At 44.5% G+C, this 19,925-nt stretch overlaps 1 protein-coding gene across 8 annotated transcripts in view; it reads right to left on the reverse strand.

Moving 5' to 3' along the window:
- The window catches only part of MBNL3 (muscleblind like splicing regulator 3), a 119,909-nt gene that overhangs the window by 64,954 nt on the left and 35,030 nt on the right, over window positions 1-19,925 (reverse strand). For 2 of the 8 annotated variants that reach the window (XM_061598217.1, XM_061598213.1), the window contains exon 2: window positions 9,692-10,868. The exons of 5 other annotated variants lie outside the window; for them this stretch is intronic. In XM_061598217.1, the coding sequence (XP_061454201.1) occupies window positions 9,692-9,865 (174 nt within the window). In that variant the 5' untranslated portion in view covers window positions 9,866-10,868. Of the gene's footprint in view, window positions 1-9,691; window positions 10,869-11,130; window positions 11,421-19,925 lie in introns of those variants that run through there. One more of the 8 variants, XM_061598214.1, reaches the window with a different exon arrangement.

The raw sequence follows: 19,925 nt of genomic DNA on the forward strand, positions 1-19,925 counted from the left end.
ACTTCAGCCTTCTCCAAACTCGTGCCCTCCGTACGCTTTGAACCACAACTCCTGGAGGTGGTAGGGACTGAACCTGGGAGCTTCAGCCAGCAAAGCTGAGACACCACCACTGTGCTGTGTGTGTCCATGACCCCTTCCCCACACAGCCTCCACTGGGGTGGGGATATTTCTGCCACAGCTCTGCATCACCGGAGCACTGAATTCCCTCAAAGCACAGAATGGTGCTCTCTCCAAGGAGGTTCCCTGTTGTGCCTCTGCTCTCGCTTGCTTCCTTAGAATCAGACGCGCGCTCAGAACAGTAACTCATGCAGATGCATGGAGGATGGGCTCTTCTCTGTAAGTAGGTCATTCTATTTGTCCTGCCCTTTTTAGTTGGCCTTTCAATTTTTTAAAAGGTATTTTAAAATTTGTATCCTGCTCTTCATGTTAAGAGCCTCTCCAGAGCAACCGGTAAACAAAAGTTTGAACACTGAGTACAGGGGTAGGGCTTAGCTGAGGGATTTAATTTAAGGAGGCCCTCTTCCAGTCATTAACTGCTTTGCCTCCAAAGGGAACCTGGGAACAGCCTCAAAATGGTCTTAATAGCCAGGAAGGCTTGAAAGGGAAATTTGGGCTTTAAGATTAGAAACAAAATCTGGACACAGAAAAGAACCAGGACCCAATGTAGTTGCTTTAACACTGGTGTGAAAACGCAACTCCCTTTTGGGGGTGAAGTCTTGGCAAATGTTAATTTAGTGACCCTGTTTTGCAGCACTGCACATCCCCTCTATTTCTATTTGCCACCAGGCCACGCACTATGGGTCACGCGTGCCGTCAGGTTAGCCAAAGGCATGGTGCTTCAACACTGAAAGCAGGAGCTGCTGCCTTCCATACAACAGTGGATTAATGATTAGCACTCCATGTCCTTATCTGAGCTGGCGAATTACAGACATGAGTGCAAAGAAGAATAAAACGGTAACATCTGGTCAGCTTTTCTTGAGAGGAACACACCATTGTTGGCTGGCCAGTATATTTGTATTAACAACTGATATGGTCAAAGCACCTTAACACATATTAACCCTTCCTATTTTGACTTTCCCTTTTTATCATTTGTTGATATGTTGCTTTAATTGTATTGTTCTAAATGGTAATAAAAAAACTTCTGTTTGTTGTTGTTTTTAAACTGGTGTGATATGTTCCATGTACAGTACTCAGTTCCGGTTTGTAAATCTAACTCCTGTATTTTAAAACTAACTGCTGTTTTCAACCCATCCTTCAAGAGCAGCCCCACCACGCCCAACACATTGCCGCAACCCAGAGCTGTTGATTTTTTAAAAAATGTGCTGCTTTGTCCGGCTCTACTGATGCTTTGATGAATCTTTAATTGTAATGATTTTTGTAAGCCACCTCAAATACCATTTGGGGATAAGGGGAGTGGGTGGAGAAGAGGGGCAATGGAAAACAGCATGGGCATATTTTAAATTACATACTCGGAATTTCCGGGGAGGGCTAAATGCTATGATTAAATGCCTCATGCCCTGTATTATTATTGCTTTTGCTGTCGCATTGTTCTATTTTGTATTTTGCATTATTGTATTGTGCTTTAATTTTTCACATGTAAGTCGCCTAGAGTGGCCATTGGTCAGATAGGTGACGCATAAATTAAATTTATTTATTATTATTTATTATTGTCTAAATAGGTGTATCTTCCATTTTGGTAAAAAGTTATCCTTTGGCTATCAAAAGATTATGGAAATGCTGAGCTAGTAGGGTTTGCATTCTTTTAAAATCAGATACCACAGATTGCTCCTGTGCAACTAACTGGTATTTTCTTCTGATTTTCGATGTGAGCTTTTAAGGATTACTACCAGTTCGATCGCTTTAATTCCATAGTTCTCCCAGGATGTAACATGGCCTGAAAGATGACTGCAGGTTGCAGTGTCATCAATGCCACCAACTTTTCCTTTTACCACATGACTTTCTGGACAAGTGTCACCATTTCCCATTAGCTGGAAAGTGCAACCAGTCGCCCTTGACAGTGGGAAGAGGATTTGTGCTTTGTACTTGGCCAAAGGCATCCCCACGAACATAGTTTCTGTTGTAGGGTTGTAGGCCAGAATGTAAACAGGTTCCAAATTTTGCAGGGGAGAAAGAAAGCACCATAATGCCCTTTTGAAGGTAGATTTCTGTCAGCCCTGCTTTGCAAGTCAAGTTAGTAAGTTTCCAAGTCAGAAATTCACATGAGGAAATCAACATGTTCAGGGATCAAAACCTAGTTCGGCTGCCATGTTGGACGCCTACCAATACATCCCGTATTGTTGCACAAAATATTTAGCCACTGAACAAATGTCATACAAAGCAATGTAAACATATTAATCTTCTTATCCAAAATATTTGTGCTGATGTTGCTGGCCACAGCTCAAAGCATTCAAGGACATAGCAGAACAAAGAGGAAAAAAAACCACACACACGTGCAAACCCGTTTCTATTTAAATAACAATGGTGTGAGTCAACATAGTTCAAGGATGTGGGAATTAGAATTAGCTTTCAAATCCACATATATGAGAGAGAGAGGGAGAGAGAGGGAGAGAAACTAAAGGCCCTTCTGGTTCCTGTTCTTTCAGAATCGAATGCCATAGAAACAAGAATAAAGTAGTGGCAAAACTATTTCAGAGGAAAGACAAAATTTCTTATCTCAACTGGCATACAGGTCAATATTTGGTACTGAGTCTCCCTCATATTGACCTGCCCAAGCTTCAAGATCACTTCTGTGCCATCCTCTTGGACAATTAGGCGACCGAGCACAAGAAGCAGGGCCTTCTTGGTGGCGGCACTGCCCTGCTGCCACTTTCATATCATATTTTAGTTTCATGCTTTTCCTCACGTTATTTTTACAATGTTTTTAACAAATCTTGCTTCCCACTGATACGCTCACTTTGGTGTTACGTCGGGCTTTGTATTGCTTTTGTTATTTCTTACTGGCTACCATTGAGATCTTGGGTCCAATTCAAGGTGTTAATACTACCATATAAAGCCCTACATGGCTTGGGACCCAAGTACCTAAAAGAGCCCCTTTCCCAGTATCAACCATCTGGGGCCCTACAATCAGCAGGCGAGGCCTTCTTAGTGGTGCTACCACAGTGGGCTGCCTGATTGGTGTTGACCCCTTTGCAGTGGCAGTTCCCCACTTGTGGAGTGTCCTCCCCAGTAAGGTACACCTGTCTCCTTCAATGTTGATTTTCAGGAAGAATTTAAAAACACTCCTGTTTACCCAGACATTTGATGGCTGAAAATTCACCCAGAGATAACTGGTTGAGAGATTTTTAAAATCCTTGTTTAGAATGGTTTAAAATGATGATGATGATAGGATATAAAGAATATAAATTGAATAATTTGATTTTTTTTCCTGCTAGTCAAGAAATCAGAAGGCGGCTAGGACGGGGGAGGGCAGCTATGAGAGAACTAGAAAAGGTCCTCAAATGCAAAGATGTATCACCAAAGTCAGGATCATTCAGACCATGGTATTCCTGATCTCTATCTATGGATGTGAAAGTTGGACAGTGAAAAAAGCAGATAAGAGAAAAAGACAAATAATTGGGTGTTAGAACAAATTAAACCAGAACTGTCACTAGAAGCTAAAATGATGAAACTGAGGTTATCATACTTTGGACACATAATGAGAAGACATGACTCACGAGAAAAGACAATAATGGTGGGAAAACAGAAGGGAGTAGAAAAAGAGGAGGACCGAACAAAAGATGGGTTGATTCCATAAAGGAAGCCGCAGACCTGAACTTACAAGATCTGAACAGCGTGGTTCATGACAGTTGCTATTGGAGGTTGTGGATTCATAGGGTCGCCATAAGTCGTAATTGACTTGAAGACACATAACAACAAACTGACTCAATTTTAGTTTACAATTAAGATGTAATTTGGTTTAGATTTATTTCTTTTTGTCTTTTTATTTTGTGCTGTAATTTTATATACATTTTGTTGTAAGTTGCTTTGATGAGTACTTGTGTAGCAAAGCAAGATCTCTAAATTATACAATTATTATAATTAATTATGTTATCATTCATTATTATTGATTATTATAATTAATATGTGTCGTAAAGAACTCACAGGTGTTGGCAAAAACAAGAGCCCAAGGTTGAGGGGCCCCTTTTCCCCCTCATTAAAATCTGCTTCCATTTATTCCTTGCATTGATGCATCTTTCCATATCTGCCAACGAATGAAGTGGGGTGGGGGTTGGCAGGAGGGTGGCAGGGAAACATAGCAGAATGATGCCGGGACACAGAGGAAGTTGACCCAAATGCTGTTACAGAGGAGAAAAGGAGAGGAACTCAACAGGGTCCCCCAGTTTTCAGCTGTAGCACTGTATTCTTTGCTACACCCATTTTCATCCTAAGTGAGCAGTAATCAGCAGTGATGCATAGCAAAGGATGCACTCTCAAGAAGGCTCAGTTTCCCAGTACGTCCTGCATGCTATTTCTGTTCAAACATGCTGCAAATGAATGGCTGGGACAAGAGGGTGGAAAGAGAGAGTGCAAAATTCTCCTGCCCCAAAGGAAGACTCTGGGCTGAAACATGTTGAAGCAGTGTAGGCTGGCCTTGCCGTTAGGCGGGGGGAGGCGATTGCCTCAGGCAGCAGATGCCAAGGGCTGGGCCATGTGTTGGGAGAATGTCTGCACCATCCTTTCAGCCCCTAACCTAGCCTTCAGATGGGATGAAGGATGGCATCCTGTTGCCAATGTTTTTTTAATAAATAAATAAATAGAAATGGACTGCCTTTAAGTCGATCCCAACTCATGGCGGCCCTATGAATAGGATGTTCCTGGTAAGCGGTATCCAGAGGTGGTTTCCCATTGCCTTCCTGTGAGGCTGAGAGGCGGTGACTGGCCCAAGGGCACCCAGGGAGCTTCATGGCTGCGTGGGGATTCGAACCCTGGTCTCCCAGGTTGTAGACCAGCACCTTAACCACTACACCACACTGGCTTTCAAATAAATAAATAAATATTTATAAACTTTATTAATGAATTATAAGCAGTACAAAGTCCAATCAATTCTGCACAATCACCATCATGTAAATCAACAGAATTATGTAAGACCAAAGGACACGATCCTAAATGAGCCTAATGGATACTTCAAAAATGCAAAATATGGGAAGGTAATTATACAGAATTCCAAAAATAAGCCGTCATATAGGCATAACACAAAAAGAAAACAGAATCAAAATCTCTAAGGGGGAGAACAAGGAGGATGCTTGTCAGTCATTCCAAATGAACTTGTACTGTTGCGGCATGTGAGAGTGATGACAATCATCTGACATGTGGGAAATAAATGGCCACCATCTTGTTGCCCATGTTGAAATAAGATTCAGTTTTCTTGGGGGTGCCATTTTGTTCAGCCAGCTAAATGCCTCAGGCCAGCCCTGTGCAGTGGTTAGAAGTTGGACCCAATTTCGAATCCACACCCAGCTATGAGACTCAGTTGGGTGGCCTTGGACCAGTTGCTATCTCTCAACTTAACCTACCTCACAGAGTCGTTGTGAGGATAAAAGGGTAGGACTATGTGAAATGCCCAAGTCTTCTTGGGAGATAGGGTGGGATAAATATGTACATTGTGATATTATACACTATAATAAACTTGTATTTTTTGAGTACCAGTCTAATGCTTCATTTATTTATTCATTTAATTAATTTACATGCCGTCATTCAAACTATATTATCTTCCCTACAGCAGCTTACAACATACATAAAAAAGTAAAACCATATAAAATATCAAGTACCACACTAATAATCGTAAATGCACCTTTTAAAAACACTCTTTGGCGCTGCCAAAATCTATTTTTACTAGAGTGTGTTTATTTAGTCCATTTTATAAAATGTAAACAAGTTCCAGATCTATCGTATTAGATTCCTACACTCTCGTTCTGTCTCACCCCATCAACCAGAGAACAGGCATGGACTTAAATGAGTTAGGGGGTCAGATCCTCAGCCCATTCGCCTGGATTCTCTTCTTTCATTTTTAGCTGGCAGGAAGGAGAGAGAAAAGTGTGTAAGTTTCAAAAGAAGTTTGAAGTTTCCCCATCTGAAAAGCCCTGAAGCCCTGTGTTGCTGACTTCCGGAAAAACCAGCTAGGCTTGAATGACAGACGGAAAAAAGGCTTAACCCTTTTCAGTCCTGTTCCAGCTGCACAGCATGCCTACCTCAGTATTCCCTTAGAGAAGTACACTACACCACTGTCCAAATTCCAAAGGGCACGCTGCCAAGAGCAACTAAGTCTGCCTGTGCTAATCTAGTGCCCTCAAAAAGTTTACAACTCCCATCAACCCCAGCCAGCAGCATCAAAGCAGAGAGTAAACCAGGAATTCCAAAAACCTAGAATTGAAGAGCTGAAGCCCCCCCCCCACTTTTAAAGGGAAGGTTTCTAATCTGCACCAGTGCAAAGAATTTCCCTGAGCCATATCTTGTTTGGAGCATAAGCTTTGCATGCAGGAAGCCCCTGGTTCAATCTCCGGCATCTCAGGTAGGGTTGGGAATACCCAAGGCCTGAAATCCTGCTCAGTGTGAAGCAGCTATTGTACTAGGAAGTACTTGTGTTCCTAGTACAACACAGTAAAAAGGAGCCGCTGAAATTTTGGGATGGGAAGAGAGACCCACAAAAAGGGGCTGAGCACCTGTTTGGCATGAAGAAGGCCCCAGGGTCGACCCCTTACATCTTCATTTGCAAGCTTGGGAATTTGGAAAATCATGGGAGTTTTCTGTTAGGCATCCCAGCATGCAGTGTGCTCCCGCCATTTAGATGCGCGGGGGGGAGGGGTTGCCTAGTGAAAATTGTACCAATATTCCAGCTTAGACACAGGTAGCAGCAACATTTCCCAAACACACCCCGGTGGCTATACAACTAAAAAAAAGTCAGATGATAAAGGGAAAGGGGTTGCACGGTGACAGGATGAGATCTTAGACCTCCTACACAGTGGGGAACTACAGTGCGCATGTGCATAACGGGTGAGGGACGCAAACAAGACAGTATTCATTGCAGCCAAGAAAGACATTTGCGCAACATGCTGGTACGTCGGCTGAAAAATCTACTGTTCCTAAACTCAACTGCAGTGTGAAAGGAATTTTAGAAATCAGGACAAAAGCGCTACCACTAACCCATTAAACTAATGCAATAATAATAATAATAATAATAATAATAATAATAATAATAATAAAACTTTATTTTTACCCTGCCCTTTTCCAATAGGACTCAGAGCGGCTTACAACTAAAATCATCATTAAAACATACAGAGTATATTATTAAAAAAGAATTAAACTATAAGGGAAAATTAAAAACTATAATATAAAAGTTAAAACAGCGAACAATTTAAAATAATAAAATCATAATATGATCACCAAGCCTATGAGACATTAATCCTGGTCGTTCTCTGTCCCAAATGCCCGCTGAAATAAAACAGTCTTTACTTCTTGTTGCCGAAAAGACGGCAAGGAGGGAGCGGATCGTACCTCACTCGGGAGGGAGTTCCACAACCTAGGGGCGACCACCGAAAAGGCCCTATCTCATGTCCGCGTCAAATGTGCTTGCGAAGGTGTAGGGAACACAAGAAGGGCCTCACCTAAAGATCTCAAGTCCCGGGCAGGTTCATGTAGGGAGATACGATTTGTCAAATAGTCTGGACCTGAGCCGTATAGGGCTTTGTAGGTCAAAACCAGCACTTTGAATTGTGACCGGAAACAAATTGGCAGCCAGTGGAGCTGTTGTAACAGGGGAGTTGTATGGTCCCTGTAACCAGCCCCAGTTAGCACTCTGGCTGCAGCTCTTTGTACCAATTTAAGTTTCTGAACAGTCTTCAAAGGCCCCATGTCTGAACGCAGTCTAGAAGTGCTTCCACAAACGCAAAGCCACCACTGGTTACAAGCAGGGATGGGGGAGGAATCCGATTCTGTTCGCGTTTAGAGGCGAACCTACCTAATTCGTACTTTTACAAACAACATGCATGCTAAAAAACACAGCTATCCTTCCAAAATTCACCGAATTTGTAATGCAGTTTTCCAGCCAACTAATGTGCAAAAAGAAATGCACATATTGGGATATAAATGCATATATTTGTGAAAACAACACACAAAACGCATTATATCATGGGAGATTGCCTTGGAAATGTGTGTATCCCAAGTAAAACTGCATACAGCAATGTGTATATCAGGAGAAACTCTCATTAAAATGCTGACGAATTTTCAGGACTTAAAAAATAGCAAACTGATGTGGAAATACGGAGAACTGAATTTATAAGACTGGAAAAATGAGAACGCAAGAGAAACAAACACTGATGGATTCACCCAACCCTAGATACAAACCATAAAATCTATCTCTCGCCCTTTGGCACTGCTCAGATTCAGATTAATTTATATGTTTCTAGTCATCAGACCACCACAAAACAAGAGTGCATATCACTAAGGAGACTAACAATTAAAACCAAACTATACAATTTTTAAAAATTCAGTATGACAAAAACAGACACAGCGCAGCAGATCAGAATCAAAAGCATCAGATAAAACCTTGCTTTATCTTTTTTAAAACACACACACACTCCCTCTAATGATCCTGCAACCCACTAAAATGCAAGTGGGTTGTGCTAACATAGCCAGCTTTTTAATGCCATCATTGGCCTTTCCACAGAATTTACATGGTAAGAAAAAACTCTCCTTTCTTTTGACAGGAGAGCAGCAGGCGGGAAACTGTGGCCACATGACCTGCTCTTCCGTTGTGTGACTGCGGAAGCAGGCAAGATTCATATGAGGACCCAGCACGGTCTAAAGAAACCCAAAAGCAAATGGCACATGTGGTGGGTTGCCAAGATAATATAATTTTTTTCCTTCCTGCTGCTATAGTACGTTTCTCAGGCAACCTTCTTGTTGCATGTGGATCTGGGTGGGAAAATATGGAAGAGCAATTGGTTCCCAGCTAATCCACGTTTCAGGTGTTAGCAAGTGGCTAAAGAATAAATGCAGGATCAAAGAATCCCCAGCGCAAAACTCAACTCTGGTATGAATAAGCATCATCCTCGCTTTCAGACTCAGTCCCTGTCATCTGTAATACGGGCACAGTAATAATGGCCCGCCTTACAAGATTGTTGCAAGAATTCACAAGATAATATAAGTGAAGCACTTATATTACACATCAGAAATGCACAACACTTTCCTATATATGAGCCTACTGTGCCAATTCAGCCCTTTTCTCCATCTAATCCCAGTATTGTCTATTCTGACTGTCGTGATGCTCAACCAGGAGCAAAGGGCTGCTGCTTTCAACATCCTTTCCGCAGCTGCTGAAGGCTCCAGCTTTGACTGGAGCAGGTGTTGCAATGAGGGGCTTAATGTTCTCCCTCAACTTAGAGGAACATGGGAAGCTGCCTTATATACAGGCAGGCCATTGGTCCATCTAGCTCAGTACTGTCTGCACTGACTGGAAGCAGCTGTCTAGGGTTTTAGAAATATCTCCCAGCCCTACCTGGAGATACCAGGGATTGAACCTCTTAAACAGGTGCTCTGCCACTGAGCTAGAAGCTTTTCCTACCTCTGCTGCCCAAAGGAGGAGCCGACAGTGCACCAGCAAAGAAATCGCCATGTCTGATATTCCAAGCGATGGCTAGCAAAGAGCGCGCACAAACAGCAAGACCCAGCGATACCAGTGTTACAGTGGTCTTACCTTCAGGGAGTCGAAGCAGGCAATAACTCGTCCATTTTCTACGTGGCAACTCCGTGACGGGTGGGCAAACTTGCACTCTGTGTCAGAGCGAGAACAAGTTCCTCTCTGAAATTCTCGACATACTTCCAATGTGAGCCATTTTGTATCACGAACCAAAGAAACGTTCACAGCCATATTAAAAACCACCCCCCAAAAAAGGAAGGGAGGGGGGGAGAGAAAATGAAAAACGCAAGCAACCGCGCCCTTCTTCAGGAGCAAGAGGACGTCTGATTTTTCTAAGAAGGGCGGGGAGGATAAAAGAGGAATTCAAGTTAAAAAAAAGTGAAGAAAAAACTAGTAGCTTTGGTAAAATTTCTATTTGTCAGCACTTAGGTTTCCATTGAACTCAAATTGTGTCTGTCAAAAACAAGGATTAAACATAAAGCCAATCATAAAATAGAAATCTCATCAGAATTAACTGAAAAATCAAATTAGAGGCCAGCTCCTAAAAGTGCAATTGTCGAAGTTAAAATAGAAATGTTATATATTTATATATATATAGTATTTTGTGCCACTGCCAAAGTTATTTCAAAATAACTGGCAGACATTTATTTTTTTTTCCCCTCCAAAGAATTCTGTGCTCTCCAGATACTGGTTTCAATTATTCTCACACCAAAAAAAAAAAGAGAGAGACGCTGCTAGCGATTCTGCCGGTTGAGTGGAATGGTTGGTTTCGTTTCTTGACGGGGGAAGAAATCTTTTAACAAGTTCCTACCCTACCTTCCTGCTTCTAAAAAATTGAAGATGGGAGTTACAAGCAATAAAATCAACAATTGATTTTTTGTTTGTTTATGATTTCCCTCTTTCTTTCTTTGTAATATGTTTTAAAAGAGACAGAGAGTTGAGTTTAATACATAGTCAGGGGCAGAAATGGCTGAGCAAACTGAGTTGTAAGGGTTAGGAAGGGGGGAAAAAAAGCAAAGATGTATGAGTTGCTGTCAGGATATGAACTGCAAGCAACACCAAACTTTAAAAAAAGCAAAAGCAAAAAAGGAAGGATATATATATATATATATATATATATATATATATATACACGTTGTTGTTTTTTTTCCCAAAAGCGAGCGAGGCAAAGCCCTAGAGAGATATCCAAGCGATGGTGGCGGCACGGGCTTCAAGGAAGGCACTTTTCAGCTACCTGCAGAGAAAAAGAAAAAGTGTCAGCTAAGCCAAAGCAGATCCCCACCCTTCAGCTTCCAACGCTCGCTCTGAAAAGGAGCTGGAAATTCATTTTAACAGGAAAATCTCCAGATACTGACAATGCGGCGCAGTGAAGTCAGCCATTGTAGGTTTTTAAAAAAAATAAAATTAAAAAGAGAGAGAGAGAGAGAGAGAGAGAGAGAAGGACATTTCCCACACAGATCTGCGCATGGTAGGAGGAAGTAACCAATTACATTTACCGTTGCAGCCGAAAACTCCAGGCCAGCATCCAGTGAAAAAGATTGTCTCATATTGATCTAATTCTGGCAGACATTCTCCCTCGTTTTCTCCCTCTCACTCTCTCTCTCTCTCTCTTTTTTTTCTGTGCCCACTGCACGGAAAATGCCTCCTCCTGGTGTCGCGACAGATGGCCTCTGGTGCATCTGCGATGTGTCTCCGGGTTCCCAACCAGAGTTAGGCAGCATGGGCTCTGTCTGAGCGGGCCACTCTCTTGGGGAGGTGTGCCAGGATATTGCCTTGTGCCACAAATCCCCCTTTGGCTCCAAGAGGAGTCCCTGCTGGCACAGCTAGCTCGCTGCAAAGGGCTCCCTGCCCTCCCCGCCCCCCCCGAATCCTGACTACCGCACCCCTCTTGCAACCCAGCAGGCAGCGTGGCTGGTCATGGCAGGATGCCACCTTTGCAACCCAGCTTGACAGAAAACTGGGTGGGGAAGCCTCAGTTCAACGGGGCCTCAGCAGACAAAAGAGAAATGAACTGCCTGCCTGTTCTTTTCACTGCATTATAAATCCTGGCGGAAGGAAGTGTTTGTATACATACATCTGGCTGGTGGGGAGATTGCGTACCCTTCTCGCTTACAACAAGCATTTATAGCTGGGCGCCTAGGTAGCCGTGTACAAAGAGGCAAGGCAGCGAGAGCCTCCGGCGGCAGGCAGCCCACCACTCTCTTGTCTCACCCCATTAACTGCTACGCGCCCCTCCTGTATTATGGTTAACCCCCTGCACACTAGCAGAAGCTCAGCTGCATGGCTGCACTGAGAAGGGAGGAGAACTCATGCGCTGAGCGGGTTTTCCCTTCCCAACAAAACCTAAAGCAAAGCCCAGGATGAAACTTAAGCCTCCAATGCAACAGAGAAGGGTTTTCTGTTTAGGGGAAAAAAATCAACTCCTTGTTTACAGAAAGTCTGTTGAGGCATGCACATTGAGATTCCAGATTACTTTTTTTTACCACATTGCCTTATCTCAATCAAAGGGGTCTTATGAATGCTGCAACACATTAAGAGTGCAATAAGATGGGAACACCCCCCGAAAAATGTATGGATGGGAAGGTATTACTATCCCCAATTCTTATTGATAGCTGCTACCTAATTAAGATAATCAGTAGAGCCCTGCTTGATCAGGCAAAAAGGTCCATTGATTTAAATATCTTGCTTCCCACAGCAGTCAGTCAGGTTCCTCCAGGATGCCCACCGGCAGAGCGCAAAGGCAACCGACCTCTCCCGCAGAGGCTTGCAAGCAGCCACTATATCAATTTACCAGGTTTTTATTTGTCTTCATACACTTTTGTACTAACTTGTACCCATTTTTAAAAGCTCGTTTACAAAAGGTTACAAAAGCCCCACAAAAGACAAAAACAATACAGACTTCAAACTATAAAAGCTCCAAAGTAGCAGATAAATGCATAATGCAATCAAGATGTTTCAAATGACATTTAAAAAAACAAAAAAGGAAAAAGGAGCGCGTTGCCAAGCCCACAAAAGAGAGTCAAGTTGGCACCAGGTAAACGCACACAAATGCACACACACAGGGAGGACATTTCACATTTGGGGTGTCACTGCTGAAGAAGTGGCCAAGAAAAGAGATGCCACCACTTGGCCAGGAGTCTCACTTGGCATGTTTTCTAAAACCTACATCTGAGGCAACGCAAGCATCCCAGCTCAGCCTGATGACAGAGATGGTGGCCAGAAAAGACTTAAGCTGTATTGGGGGGTGGCGGGCCAGCAGAGACGAGGATAGATGTAGTTTAATGCTAGGAGCATTAAACAAAAAAGTTTGAGGAGACGAAGAACGTTCTGGTGGCACAATGGGCTAGTCTGTTCCAAGCTGAAGACCTGCGTTCAGGTTACCCCACAGCCACGGGCTTGTTAGGTGCTTGTTTCTCGCAGAATGGCCCTGGATGTAACAAGGATGGCTAAGAAGGGGGGAACAGGAAGTGGGAGAGTCTTATACGTCCTATTTCCTGTTCCACTGGGACCTTGTGCATCTCCTTCTCTGCATGGTTATCTCCCCCCCCCTTATTTGTTTCTCCTATTTATATCCCACCTTTAAGAACAATATTCTCTCCAGCCAGCTCACAAAAACCTGTAACATTTTCGTAAACACACACCTGGTAATGCACTAAAGAATCAATTTTAAAATCAATCCAAAAACATGCCTTGTGTGTGTTGTCTTCGGACCACACTTGAAAGCTGACTTAAAGGGGCTTGGCAGAGCTCAGTGGGAAAAGCATCCCACATTCAGTGGGGCCCCCACTGAAAAGGCCCTGCCCTTAGCACTCAGCATCCTGATCTTCCCGAGCTGCCACCAGGGCCTCTGATGCAGATCTCGAGGCAGGTTCATATGAGTGCAGGCAGTCCTACAAATAACCTGGAAATGAGAGCATTCCTTTTGAGACGCGTTGAGAAACGTGAGATGCAGGAAGCGCATGGAGACACTGCGCTGCCTCTTCCCTCTGCATCTCAACTGTGTCTGAAGTCAGTCTTTCAAGTGAGGAATAGCACTGACCCAACACTTTTTGAAAAACAGGAAGCCGCCTCATACGAAAGTCAGATCATTTTATCCGTCTAACCCAGGACCATGTACTGTGACCAGCAGCAGCTGTCTAGGTCCTGCAGCAGGGGTCTCACCGGCTGGAAATACCAGGGGCTGAACCTGGGAAATTCCCCCCCCCCGCAAGGATCACGTTTGCTCCAACAGTGAGCTATGGGTAGGTTTTCATTTGAAACTAAGACAGACGAAACATGCAGCACACAGCAGGTTCAGATGTCTATGCAAATTACTTCTTAGTCATAATCGAACCCAGCCTTCACCAACCTGGTGCCCTCCAGCTGTTCTGGTCTCCAACTCCCATCAGCCTCAGCCAGCAGGGCCGAGGGTCAGGGATTATGGGGCCTGTAGTCCAAGCTATCCAGAGGACACCAAGGCTTGGGAAGGCTGATTTAACCCTTTGAAAGGCCTCACTCTCCATATGAATGCTTAAAACATGGGTGGGGACCCTTATTCAACCCAAGGCCTGCATCCCAATCAGGACAATCTTCCAGGGTCCGCATGCCCGTGGTGGGCAAGGCCGGAGACAAAAGTAGGGCAGAGCAAAGAAAGTACAATTTTTATCTTTGTACAATAGGCTGTTTTCTACACCCACTCGCACACCCCTCTCTTTCCCCTATCCAAGAAAGCATGAGTTAAGGGACACACAGAGTTTAAGGACACACAGAGTGTAGCCTGGGAGAGGCCTGAGGGCCAGATGGAGTGGTTTGGAGGGCTGCATTCAACCTTGAGATTCCCCACCCCACTTAACATCTGGAACCAAGAGGGGTCATCTCTCAGTGCCCCCATCTTCAAAAGCGAGACTATAAGCAGCCAGAGATATGGCCTTTTAAGTAGCGGCACCCTGCCCGCAGAACACCCTCTCCAGATGAGCAACACCCAGGCATCAAGCTATACCCATTGCTTTCACCCAGGCTTTTCATGATTCTAATGGGTAATTTCGATCAGCTCTGACTACAATTCTTTGACATGCCAACTGGCTACTTTATCACTTCACTGCTGCTGAATGTTTGCTGTGATTGCATTTATAGTTTTGGTGTCTGGGTTTCCCTTCCTGTGATTTAGTGTTTTAGGACTTTAATCATATTAAGTTGCTTTGTAGGTTGTTTGAGTGGGAAAGTGGCACCCAAGTAATTAAATAAACTGCCTGCCCTAAGAGGTGGAAAGGGATAAGGTGACTTCTAAAAAGGGATTAGACAAATTAATGACTGTTAGTCATTGTACTATGCATAAGTATTCAGGGTTTCAGACAGGAATCTCAGGAATCTTTCCCAGGTCTACCTAGGATGTGCTGGAGGCTGAACTTGGGACTTTCTGCATGCATGGGCCTTTGATATGATCCTGCAGGGCTCTTGTTATGTTCTTAAAATAAAATAACAGAGCATCACACACACACCGCCCAAAAAGCACTAAAACTAGCGCTCAACAGAGAATGGACCTCGCACATTTACTTGTTTCTGCTTTATACATAAAAAAATGGAAGAGAGGTATTCTACAATTTCAACCGTTTGGTTTAATAATTCAGACCTGAAGTGGATGGGGGAAAAGCTCTCTAAACGCCAAGCCACATTTCACAAGAAGCCCAGGAAACCTTTGGGAAACATCCCTATTTGAATTTGGAGCTCCCAGGACACCTTCCTCCTATCAGCATTTGAAGGCATGGAAGCAAGGTCTTGCCCAGCAGCCAGAACAAGTGGGTGCAGCTCTGCAAACAAGCTAGCACAGGCTGTGGAATGGGTGGGGACCGGGTGGAATTCTCTTCGGAATTAGGCTGGCACAGCTGAAAGAAGAACGGGTGGCTTTCACTGAAACCAGCATCCCCCAAACGTGGATGCACAACTAAATTCACAAGGCGCGACAGAGTTTTCTGTTGTGCATCTGGCTTTGAGGACATGCTCTTCTAGTTTCAGTTCAGCCTGGCCAGTATTAAGCTAAAAACTTCCACATAAAAATCTGCATGGAGGTGGGTATTCATTTAAAGCACAGGTAGATAACATGGTGACCTCCAAAAGTTGTGGGACTACAACTCCAATCATGCCTGGCCATTGGACATGCTGGGGCTGCCAGGTGTTTGAGTCTAACAAGAATTTAAAAACAGTCTGCTGGATCAGGCCAGTGGCCCATCTAATCGTGCATCCTGTCCTCACAGTGGCCAGCCAGATGCCCCAACGGAAAGCCTTCAAGCAGGACTTGGGCGCAAAAGCACTCGCCCCTCCTGCGGTCTCCAGCAACTGGCATTCGGAGGCATTCAGAGGCAGAACATAGTCACTGTGGCTAGTAACCACTGATAGCTCCGTTCTCCATGAATTTGTCCAATCCTCTTTTAAAGCCATCCAATGACATCTGGAGGGCACCACATTGGCTATCCCTCTGGCTACACCCACTGTTGCGTCTCTTTTTCTTAACCAAAAGCATTTTACAGCCTAAAATTCTCTCTTTTGGCAATAAATTTCATTGGGTTGTAGCCAATGTTAGTCCTATTCAAAGTAGACCCATTGAAAATAATGGTTACAAGGAACTTAAGTCTAGACCTAGGCTCCTGTGTTTCCCATCCCCATAGCGCCTTGCCTTCTTGAACCCAGTGCGGTCCATATTCTACCCACAACATCAGTCATGGACTACTCGCCCTTTGTTTAAGCTAGTGATGCTGAACTTTGGTTGGATTTGAGCTCCCAACAGCCCTAGCCAACAGGTGGTGGGGAGTTACATTCCAACAACATCTGGAGGGCCAACAGTTCCTCAGCCCTGGCACAACAATCCAGAAGGTCCCACAGTTGTTGACTTCACCTCCTTCAAAACCTCTCGTAGAATCACAGAATCGTAGAGTTGGGAGGGGCCTATAAGGCCGTCGAGTCCACCCCCCCCCGTTCAACGTAGGAATCCAAATTAAAGTATACTCGACAGGTGGCTGTTCAGCTGACTCTTGAATGCCTTCAGGGTTGGACAGCCCACCACTTCCCTAAAGCTTCAGACAGATTTGCCAGCTGCATAATGCTACCTGGGCAAACCACAGTTTACAGCTATTATCTCATAGCCACACGGAAATTCATGGCTATAAGTCATTAACAGAATCTGTCTGCAGACTTGCTTCCAATGCTCAAATCAAACACAAGCACAGCCTGCTGGATCAAGCCAAAAGAGGCCCATCTAGTCCAGGATCCGGTTTTCGCCAACCAGATGCCCATTATGGGAAGCCCACAAGCAGGACCTGAGTGCAAGAGCGCTCTCCCCTCCTACAACCATCTAAGACTACAATAGGCATCCATTTCCCATCCAGGTCTCCTTCCATGGAACCCTTCCAACGTAGTGCCCCATCCTCATAAGGTTAACTGCAGCGATAAACAGTAAATATGCAACTTTTTAAAACAGGTGGCTTGGAGGCAGGGCTGTGGAGTCGGAGTCGTGGAGTCGGAAGCAATTTTGGGTGGAGTCGGACAGTAGAAAAATAGAGGAGTCGGAGTCGAAGGTTTGGTGTACCGACTCCACAGCCCTGGTTGGAGGCTCCTGGTCCCACAAATCTTAAAGGCACAAATTCACCAAGGTTTCCTCATATGGGATAAACACAGAAATTTTGCCCTCCTGTGTCACCCCTCAAGTAAGATTTCTTTATAAGGACAGAATTCTGTTCTCCTCAAGAAGGAAGGACGTGTTTGCTTCCACTCAGTCAGCCTTTTCCCGGTGGTATCCCTTAGTTAAAACATCTTTTGGGTTTGAACAATATTTCGTCTATCTGACCTCCACTGCTTTAAGAAAGGCCTTTACGGCCTTACGCTTTCAAACTATGCCCTCTGCTTTTTTGGAGGGGAGATATGCAAAACGCCCTATTCATCAAAGACTCTGTATTTGTGAATTTCCTGAAGTGGAGGACATCGCGCACTATTTACTACGATGTGCGCTGTATACCGAGCCTAAAAGGAAATTCCTTGCCGCCATTTTATACTCCTGGAGATACAGACCACCTTTGGAGCAAACGTGTGCTCTTCTTGCTCCCTCCAATCCATGGGTAATACTTCAAGTGGCAAAATTTGCCTTGGCGGTGGGGAAATTGAGAGCTGGTCATTTAGCAACTGTGGGTATGCGTCCGGAGCCCGCCCCTGACTAGTCTATTTTAACTATAAGCCCCTTGGCTTGTTTTTCTTTTAATGTATTTTAGGTATTGTGTGTGATCTCTTGTAATAGGTGTCTTTTACATTTTATATGGTTTTATTCGACTTTTCCTATTTGATTGGTTGTTCTATATTGTGATGGCCACTGGCTACAAACAATAAAATTTCCTCTTCCATATGCAGAACGGATGAGAGGTTCTTGACTACTGAGCCCAAATCTTCAAACTCAAATGACTGGAAGCAAGCGACTCCCCTATTACAACAGCTCTGCGGGCTTCCAATTCACTTTGTGCCCAGCTCAAAGCGCTAGCTGTGACTTTAAACGTCCTATGAGGCATGGGAACCTCCTTTCTCTGACATGAATCTGCCTGTGGGCCAAGATCCCCTATGGAGCCCCCACCCCTTGAATTCTACCAACACCTGATGTGTGTTTGGTCAGGACATGCAAGAGGGTCTTTTATGCGTCTGCACTTAGGCAGGTCCGCCTTGCTCCTTCACTGACGGCCTTCAGTGACTCTGTAAATCTTTTTAGAGAGACATCTGGCCTCCGAAGCGGTTATCTTTAGCTGTCCTGGCATTTGACATTTGGTTTCTAAGCTGTTTAACCTACTGCCTGTTACAACTTCCTGGCCTATGTAGTAGGGATAGGGGGCACCTGTGCTGCCCTCCAGATGTTGTTGGGACTCCAACTCCCATCAGCCCCAGCAGCAAGCATAGCCAATGGTCAGGGATGATGGGAACATCTGGAGGGCCACAGGTTCCCTATCCCTGCTATATGCCAAGAGCAAACTCCCCACACAAGAGGGAGGTATGAACAGGCTTGGGGAAAACCTAGGGTTTGCAGAAGTAGCGCACATGTGCACACACACCCCCTTTAGGGGGGAAAAAGCAGAGACTCAAGAATAGTCCAATAAGGACTGAGCATTTTCAGTGAGCACAGAATGCCAACTCAGTCTTTGGAGGGGGAATGGAATAGAGTATCCTGGAAGGCGGCTGCTTGGCTGGAACTCTGAACAGCAGCATGTCACACTGCAACATTTTGCTGCAGGTCCCATTTGTTGTAGCTTATTACTGATTTCTCTGTTGTATTATATTTGAATGCTCTGCCGTGAGCTGCCTTGAACATTTTATTAGAAGGTTGGGATATAATTTAAACAAAATGGAAAAAAAGCTGAAACAACCCAAAACTTTAAGGGAGAGCTGGCCCTCGGTAATTTGGGTAAAACGCTGCACAAAGCAAAACCACTCAACGGAAGGAGCCAGCCGAATAAAGCGTCCTTCACGACAAGGGAGAATAAATATAGGCAGCTGAAAAGCTTGGAGCCACGTCAAATGTTGCCTGTGTGGCTCCCGTTGCAGCCAGTCAATGGCAGCAAGCATGAGCCTGAGATCTGAAGGTCACATTAAAGGTGCTGCCTGCAGGGATGAGTCTGCAAGAAAAAAATTTAAAAGGTGAGGAGAGGTAAGGCAAGGATAGAGGAGTCCACGAGCCAAGCAGTCAAATCCCTCTCAACTTCCCTGTAACTAATCCCTTTTCAGCCACACGAGTGCACACACTGTAGATGTTAAGAGAATTCACTCTGCTTGGCGCTGGCTTGGCCTGCCAGGGCAATCCTGCCTGACCCGGGTCACTAAATAATGGCGCGCACAAGGGCAACATTGTTGACCCCAAGCTCTACAAGAAGCCTTCTCTATTCAAGAGAGATGGGATCTAGCTGCATGTGCGTCGGCACATGACCAGGGGAAACGGGCACACTTGTTTCATGGTATGTGAACAAAAGGCACATAGCAGAGTGACAAAGGTAGTAGGCTGAATTCTACACGTTGGTCAGGGAAGTCAGCATTCAAATCCCCCGTCAGCCATGAAGCTTGGGTCAATCTCTCTCTCTCTCTCTCTCAGCCTAACCTGCCTTACAGGGCTGTTGTGAGGTTCAAGGGAGGCAACGCAAATCCATGTACACCATTCCAAGGTCAAATTATTTATTTATATTCATTTATTGAATTTGTATCCCAGTGTTCTCCCCAAAGGAGCACAGGGCAGCAATAAAAGAAGCAAACGGCATTTCATTCCTTTTCCCTCACCGTTACCTCCTAAACTTAAGCC

The sequence above is a fragment of the Rhineura floridana genome, chromosome 16 (assembly GCF_030035675.1).
Source record: "Rhineura floridana isolate rRhiFlo1 chromosome 16, rRhiFlo1.hap2, whole genome shotgun sequence".
NCBI classification, from domain to species: Eukaryota; Metazoa; Chordata; class Lepidosauria; order Squamata; family Rhineuridae; genus Rhineura; species Rhineura floridana.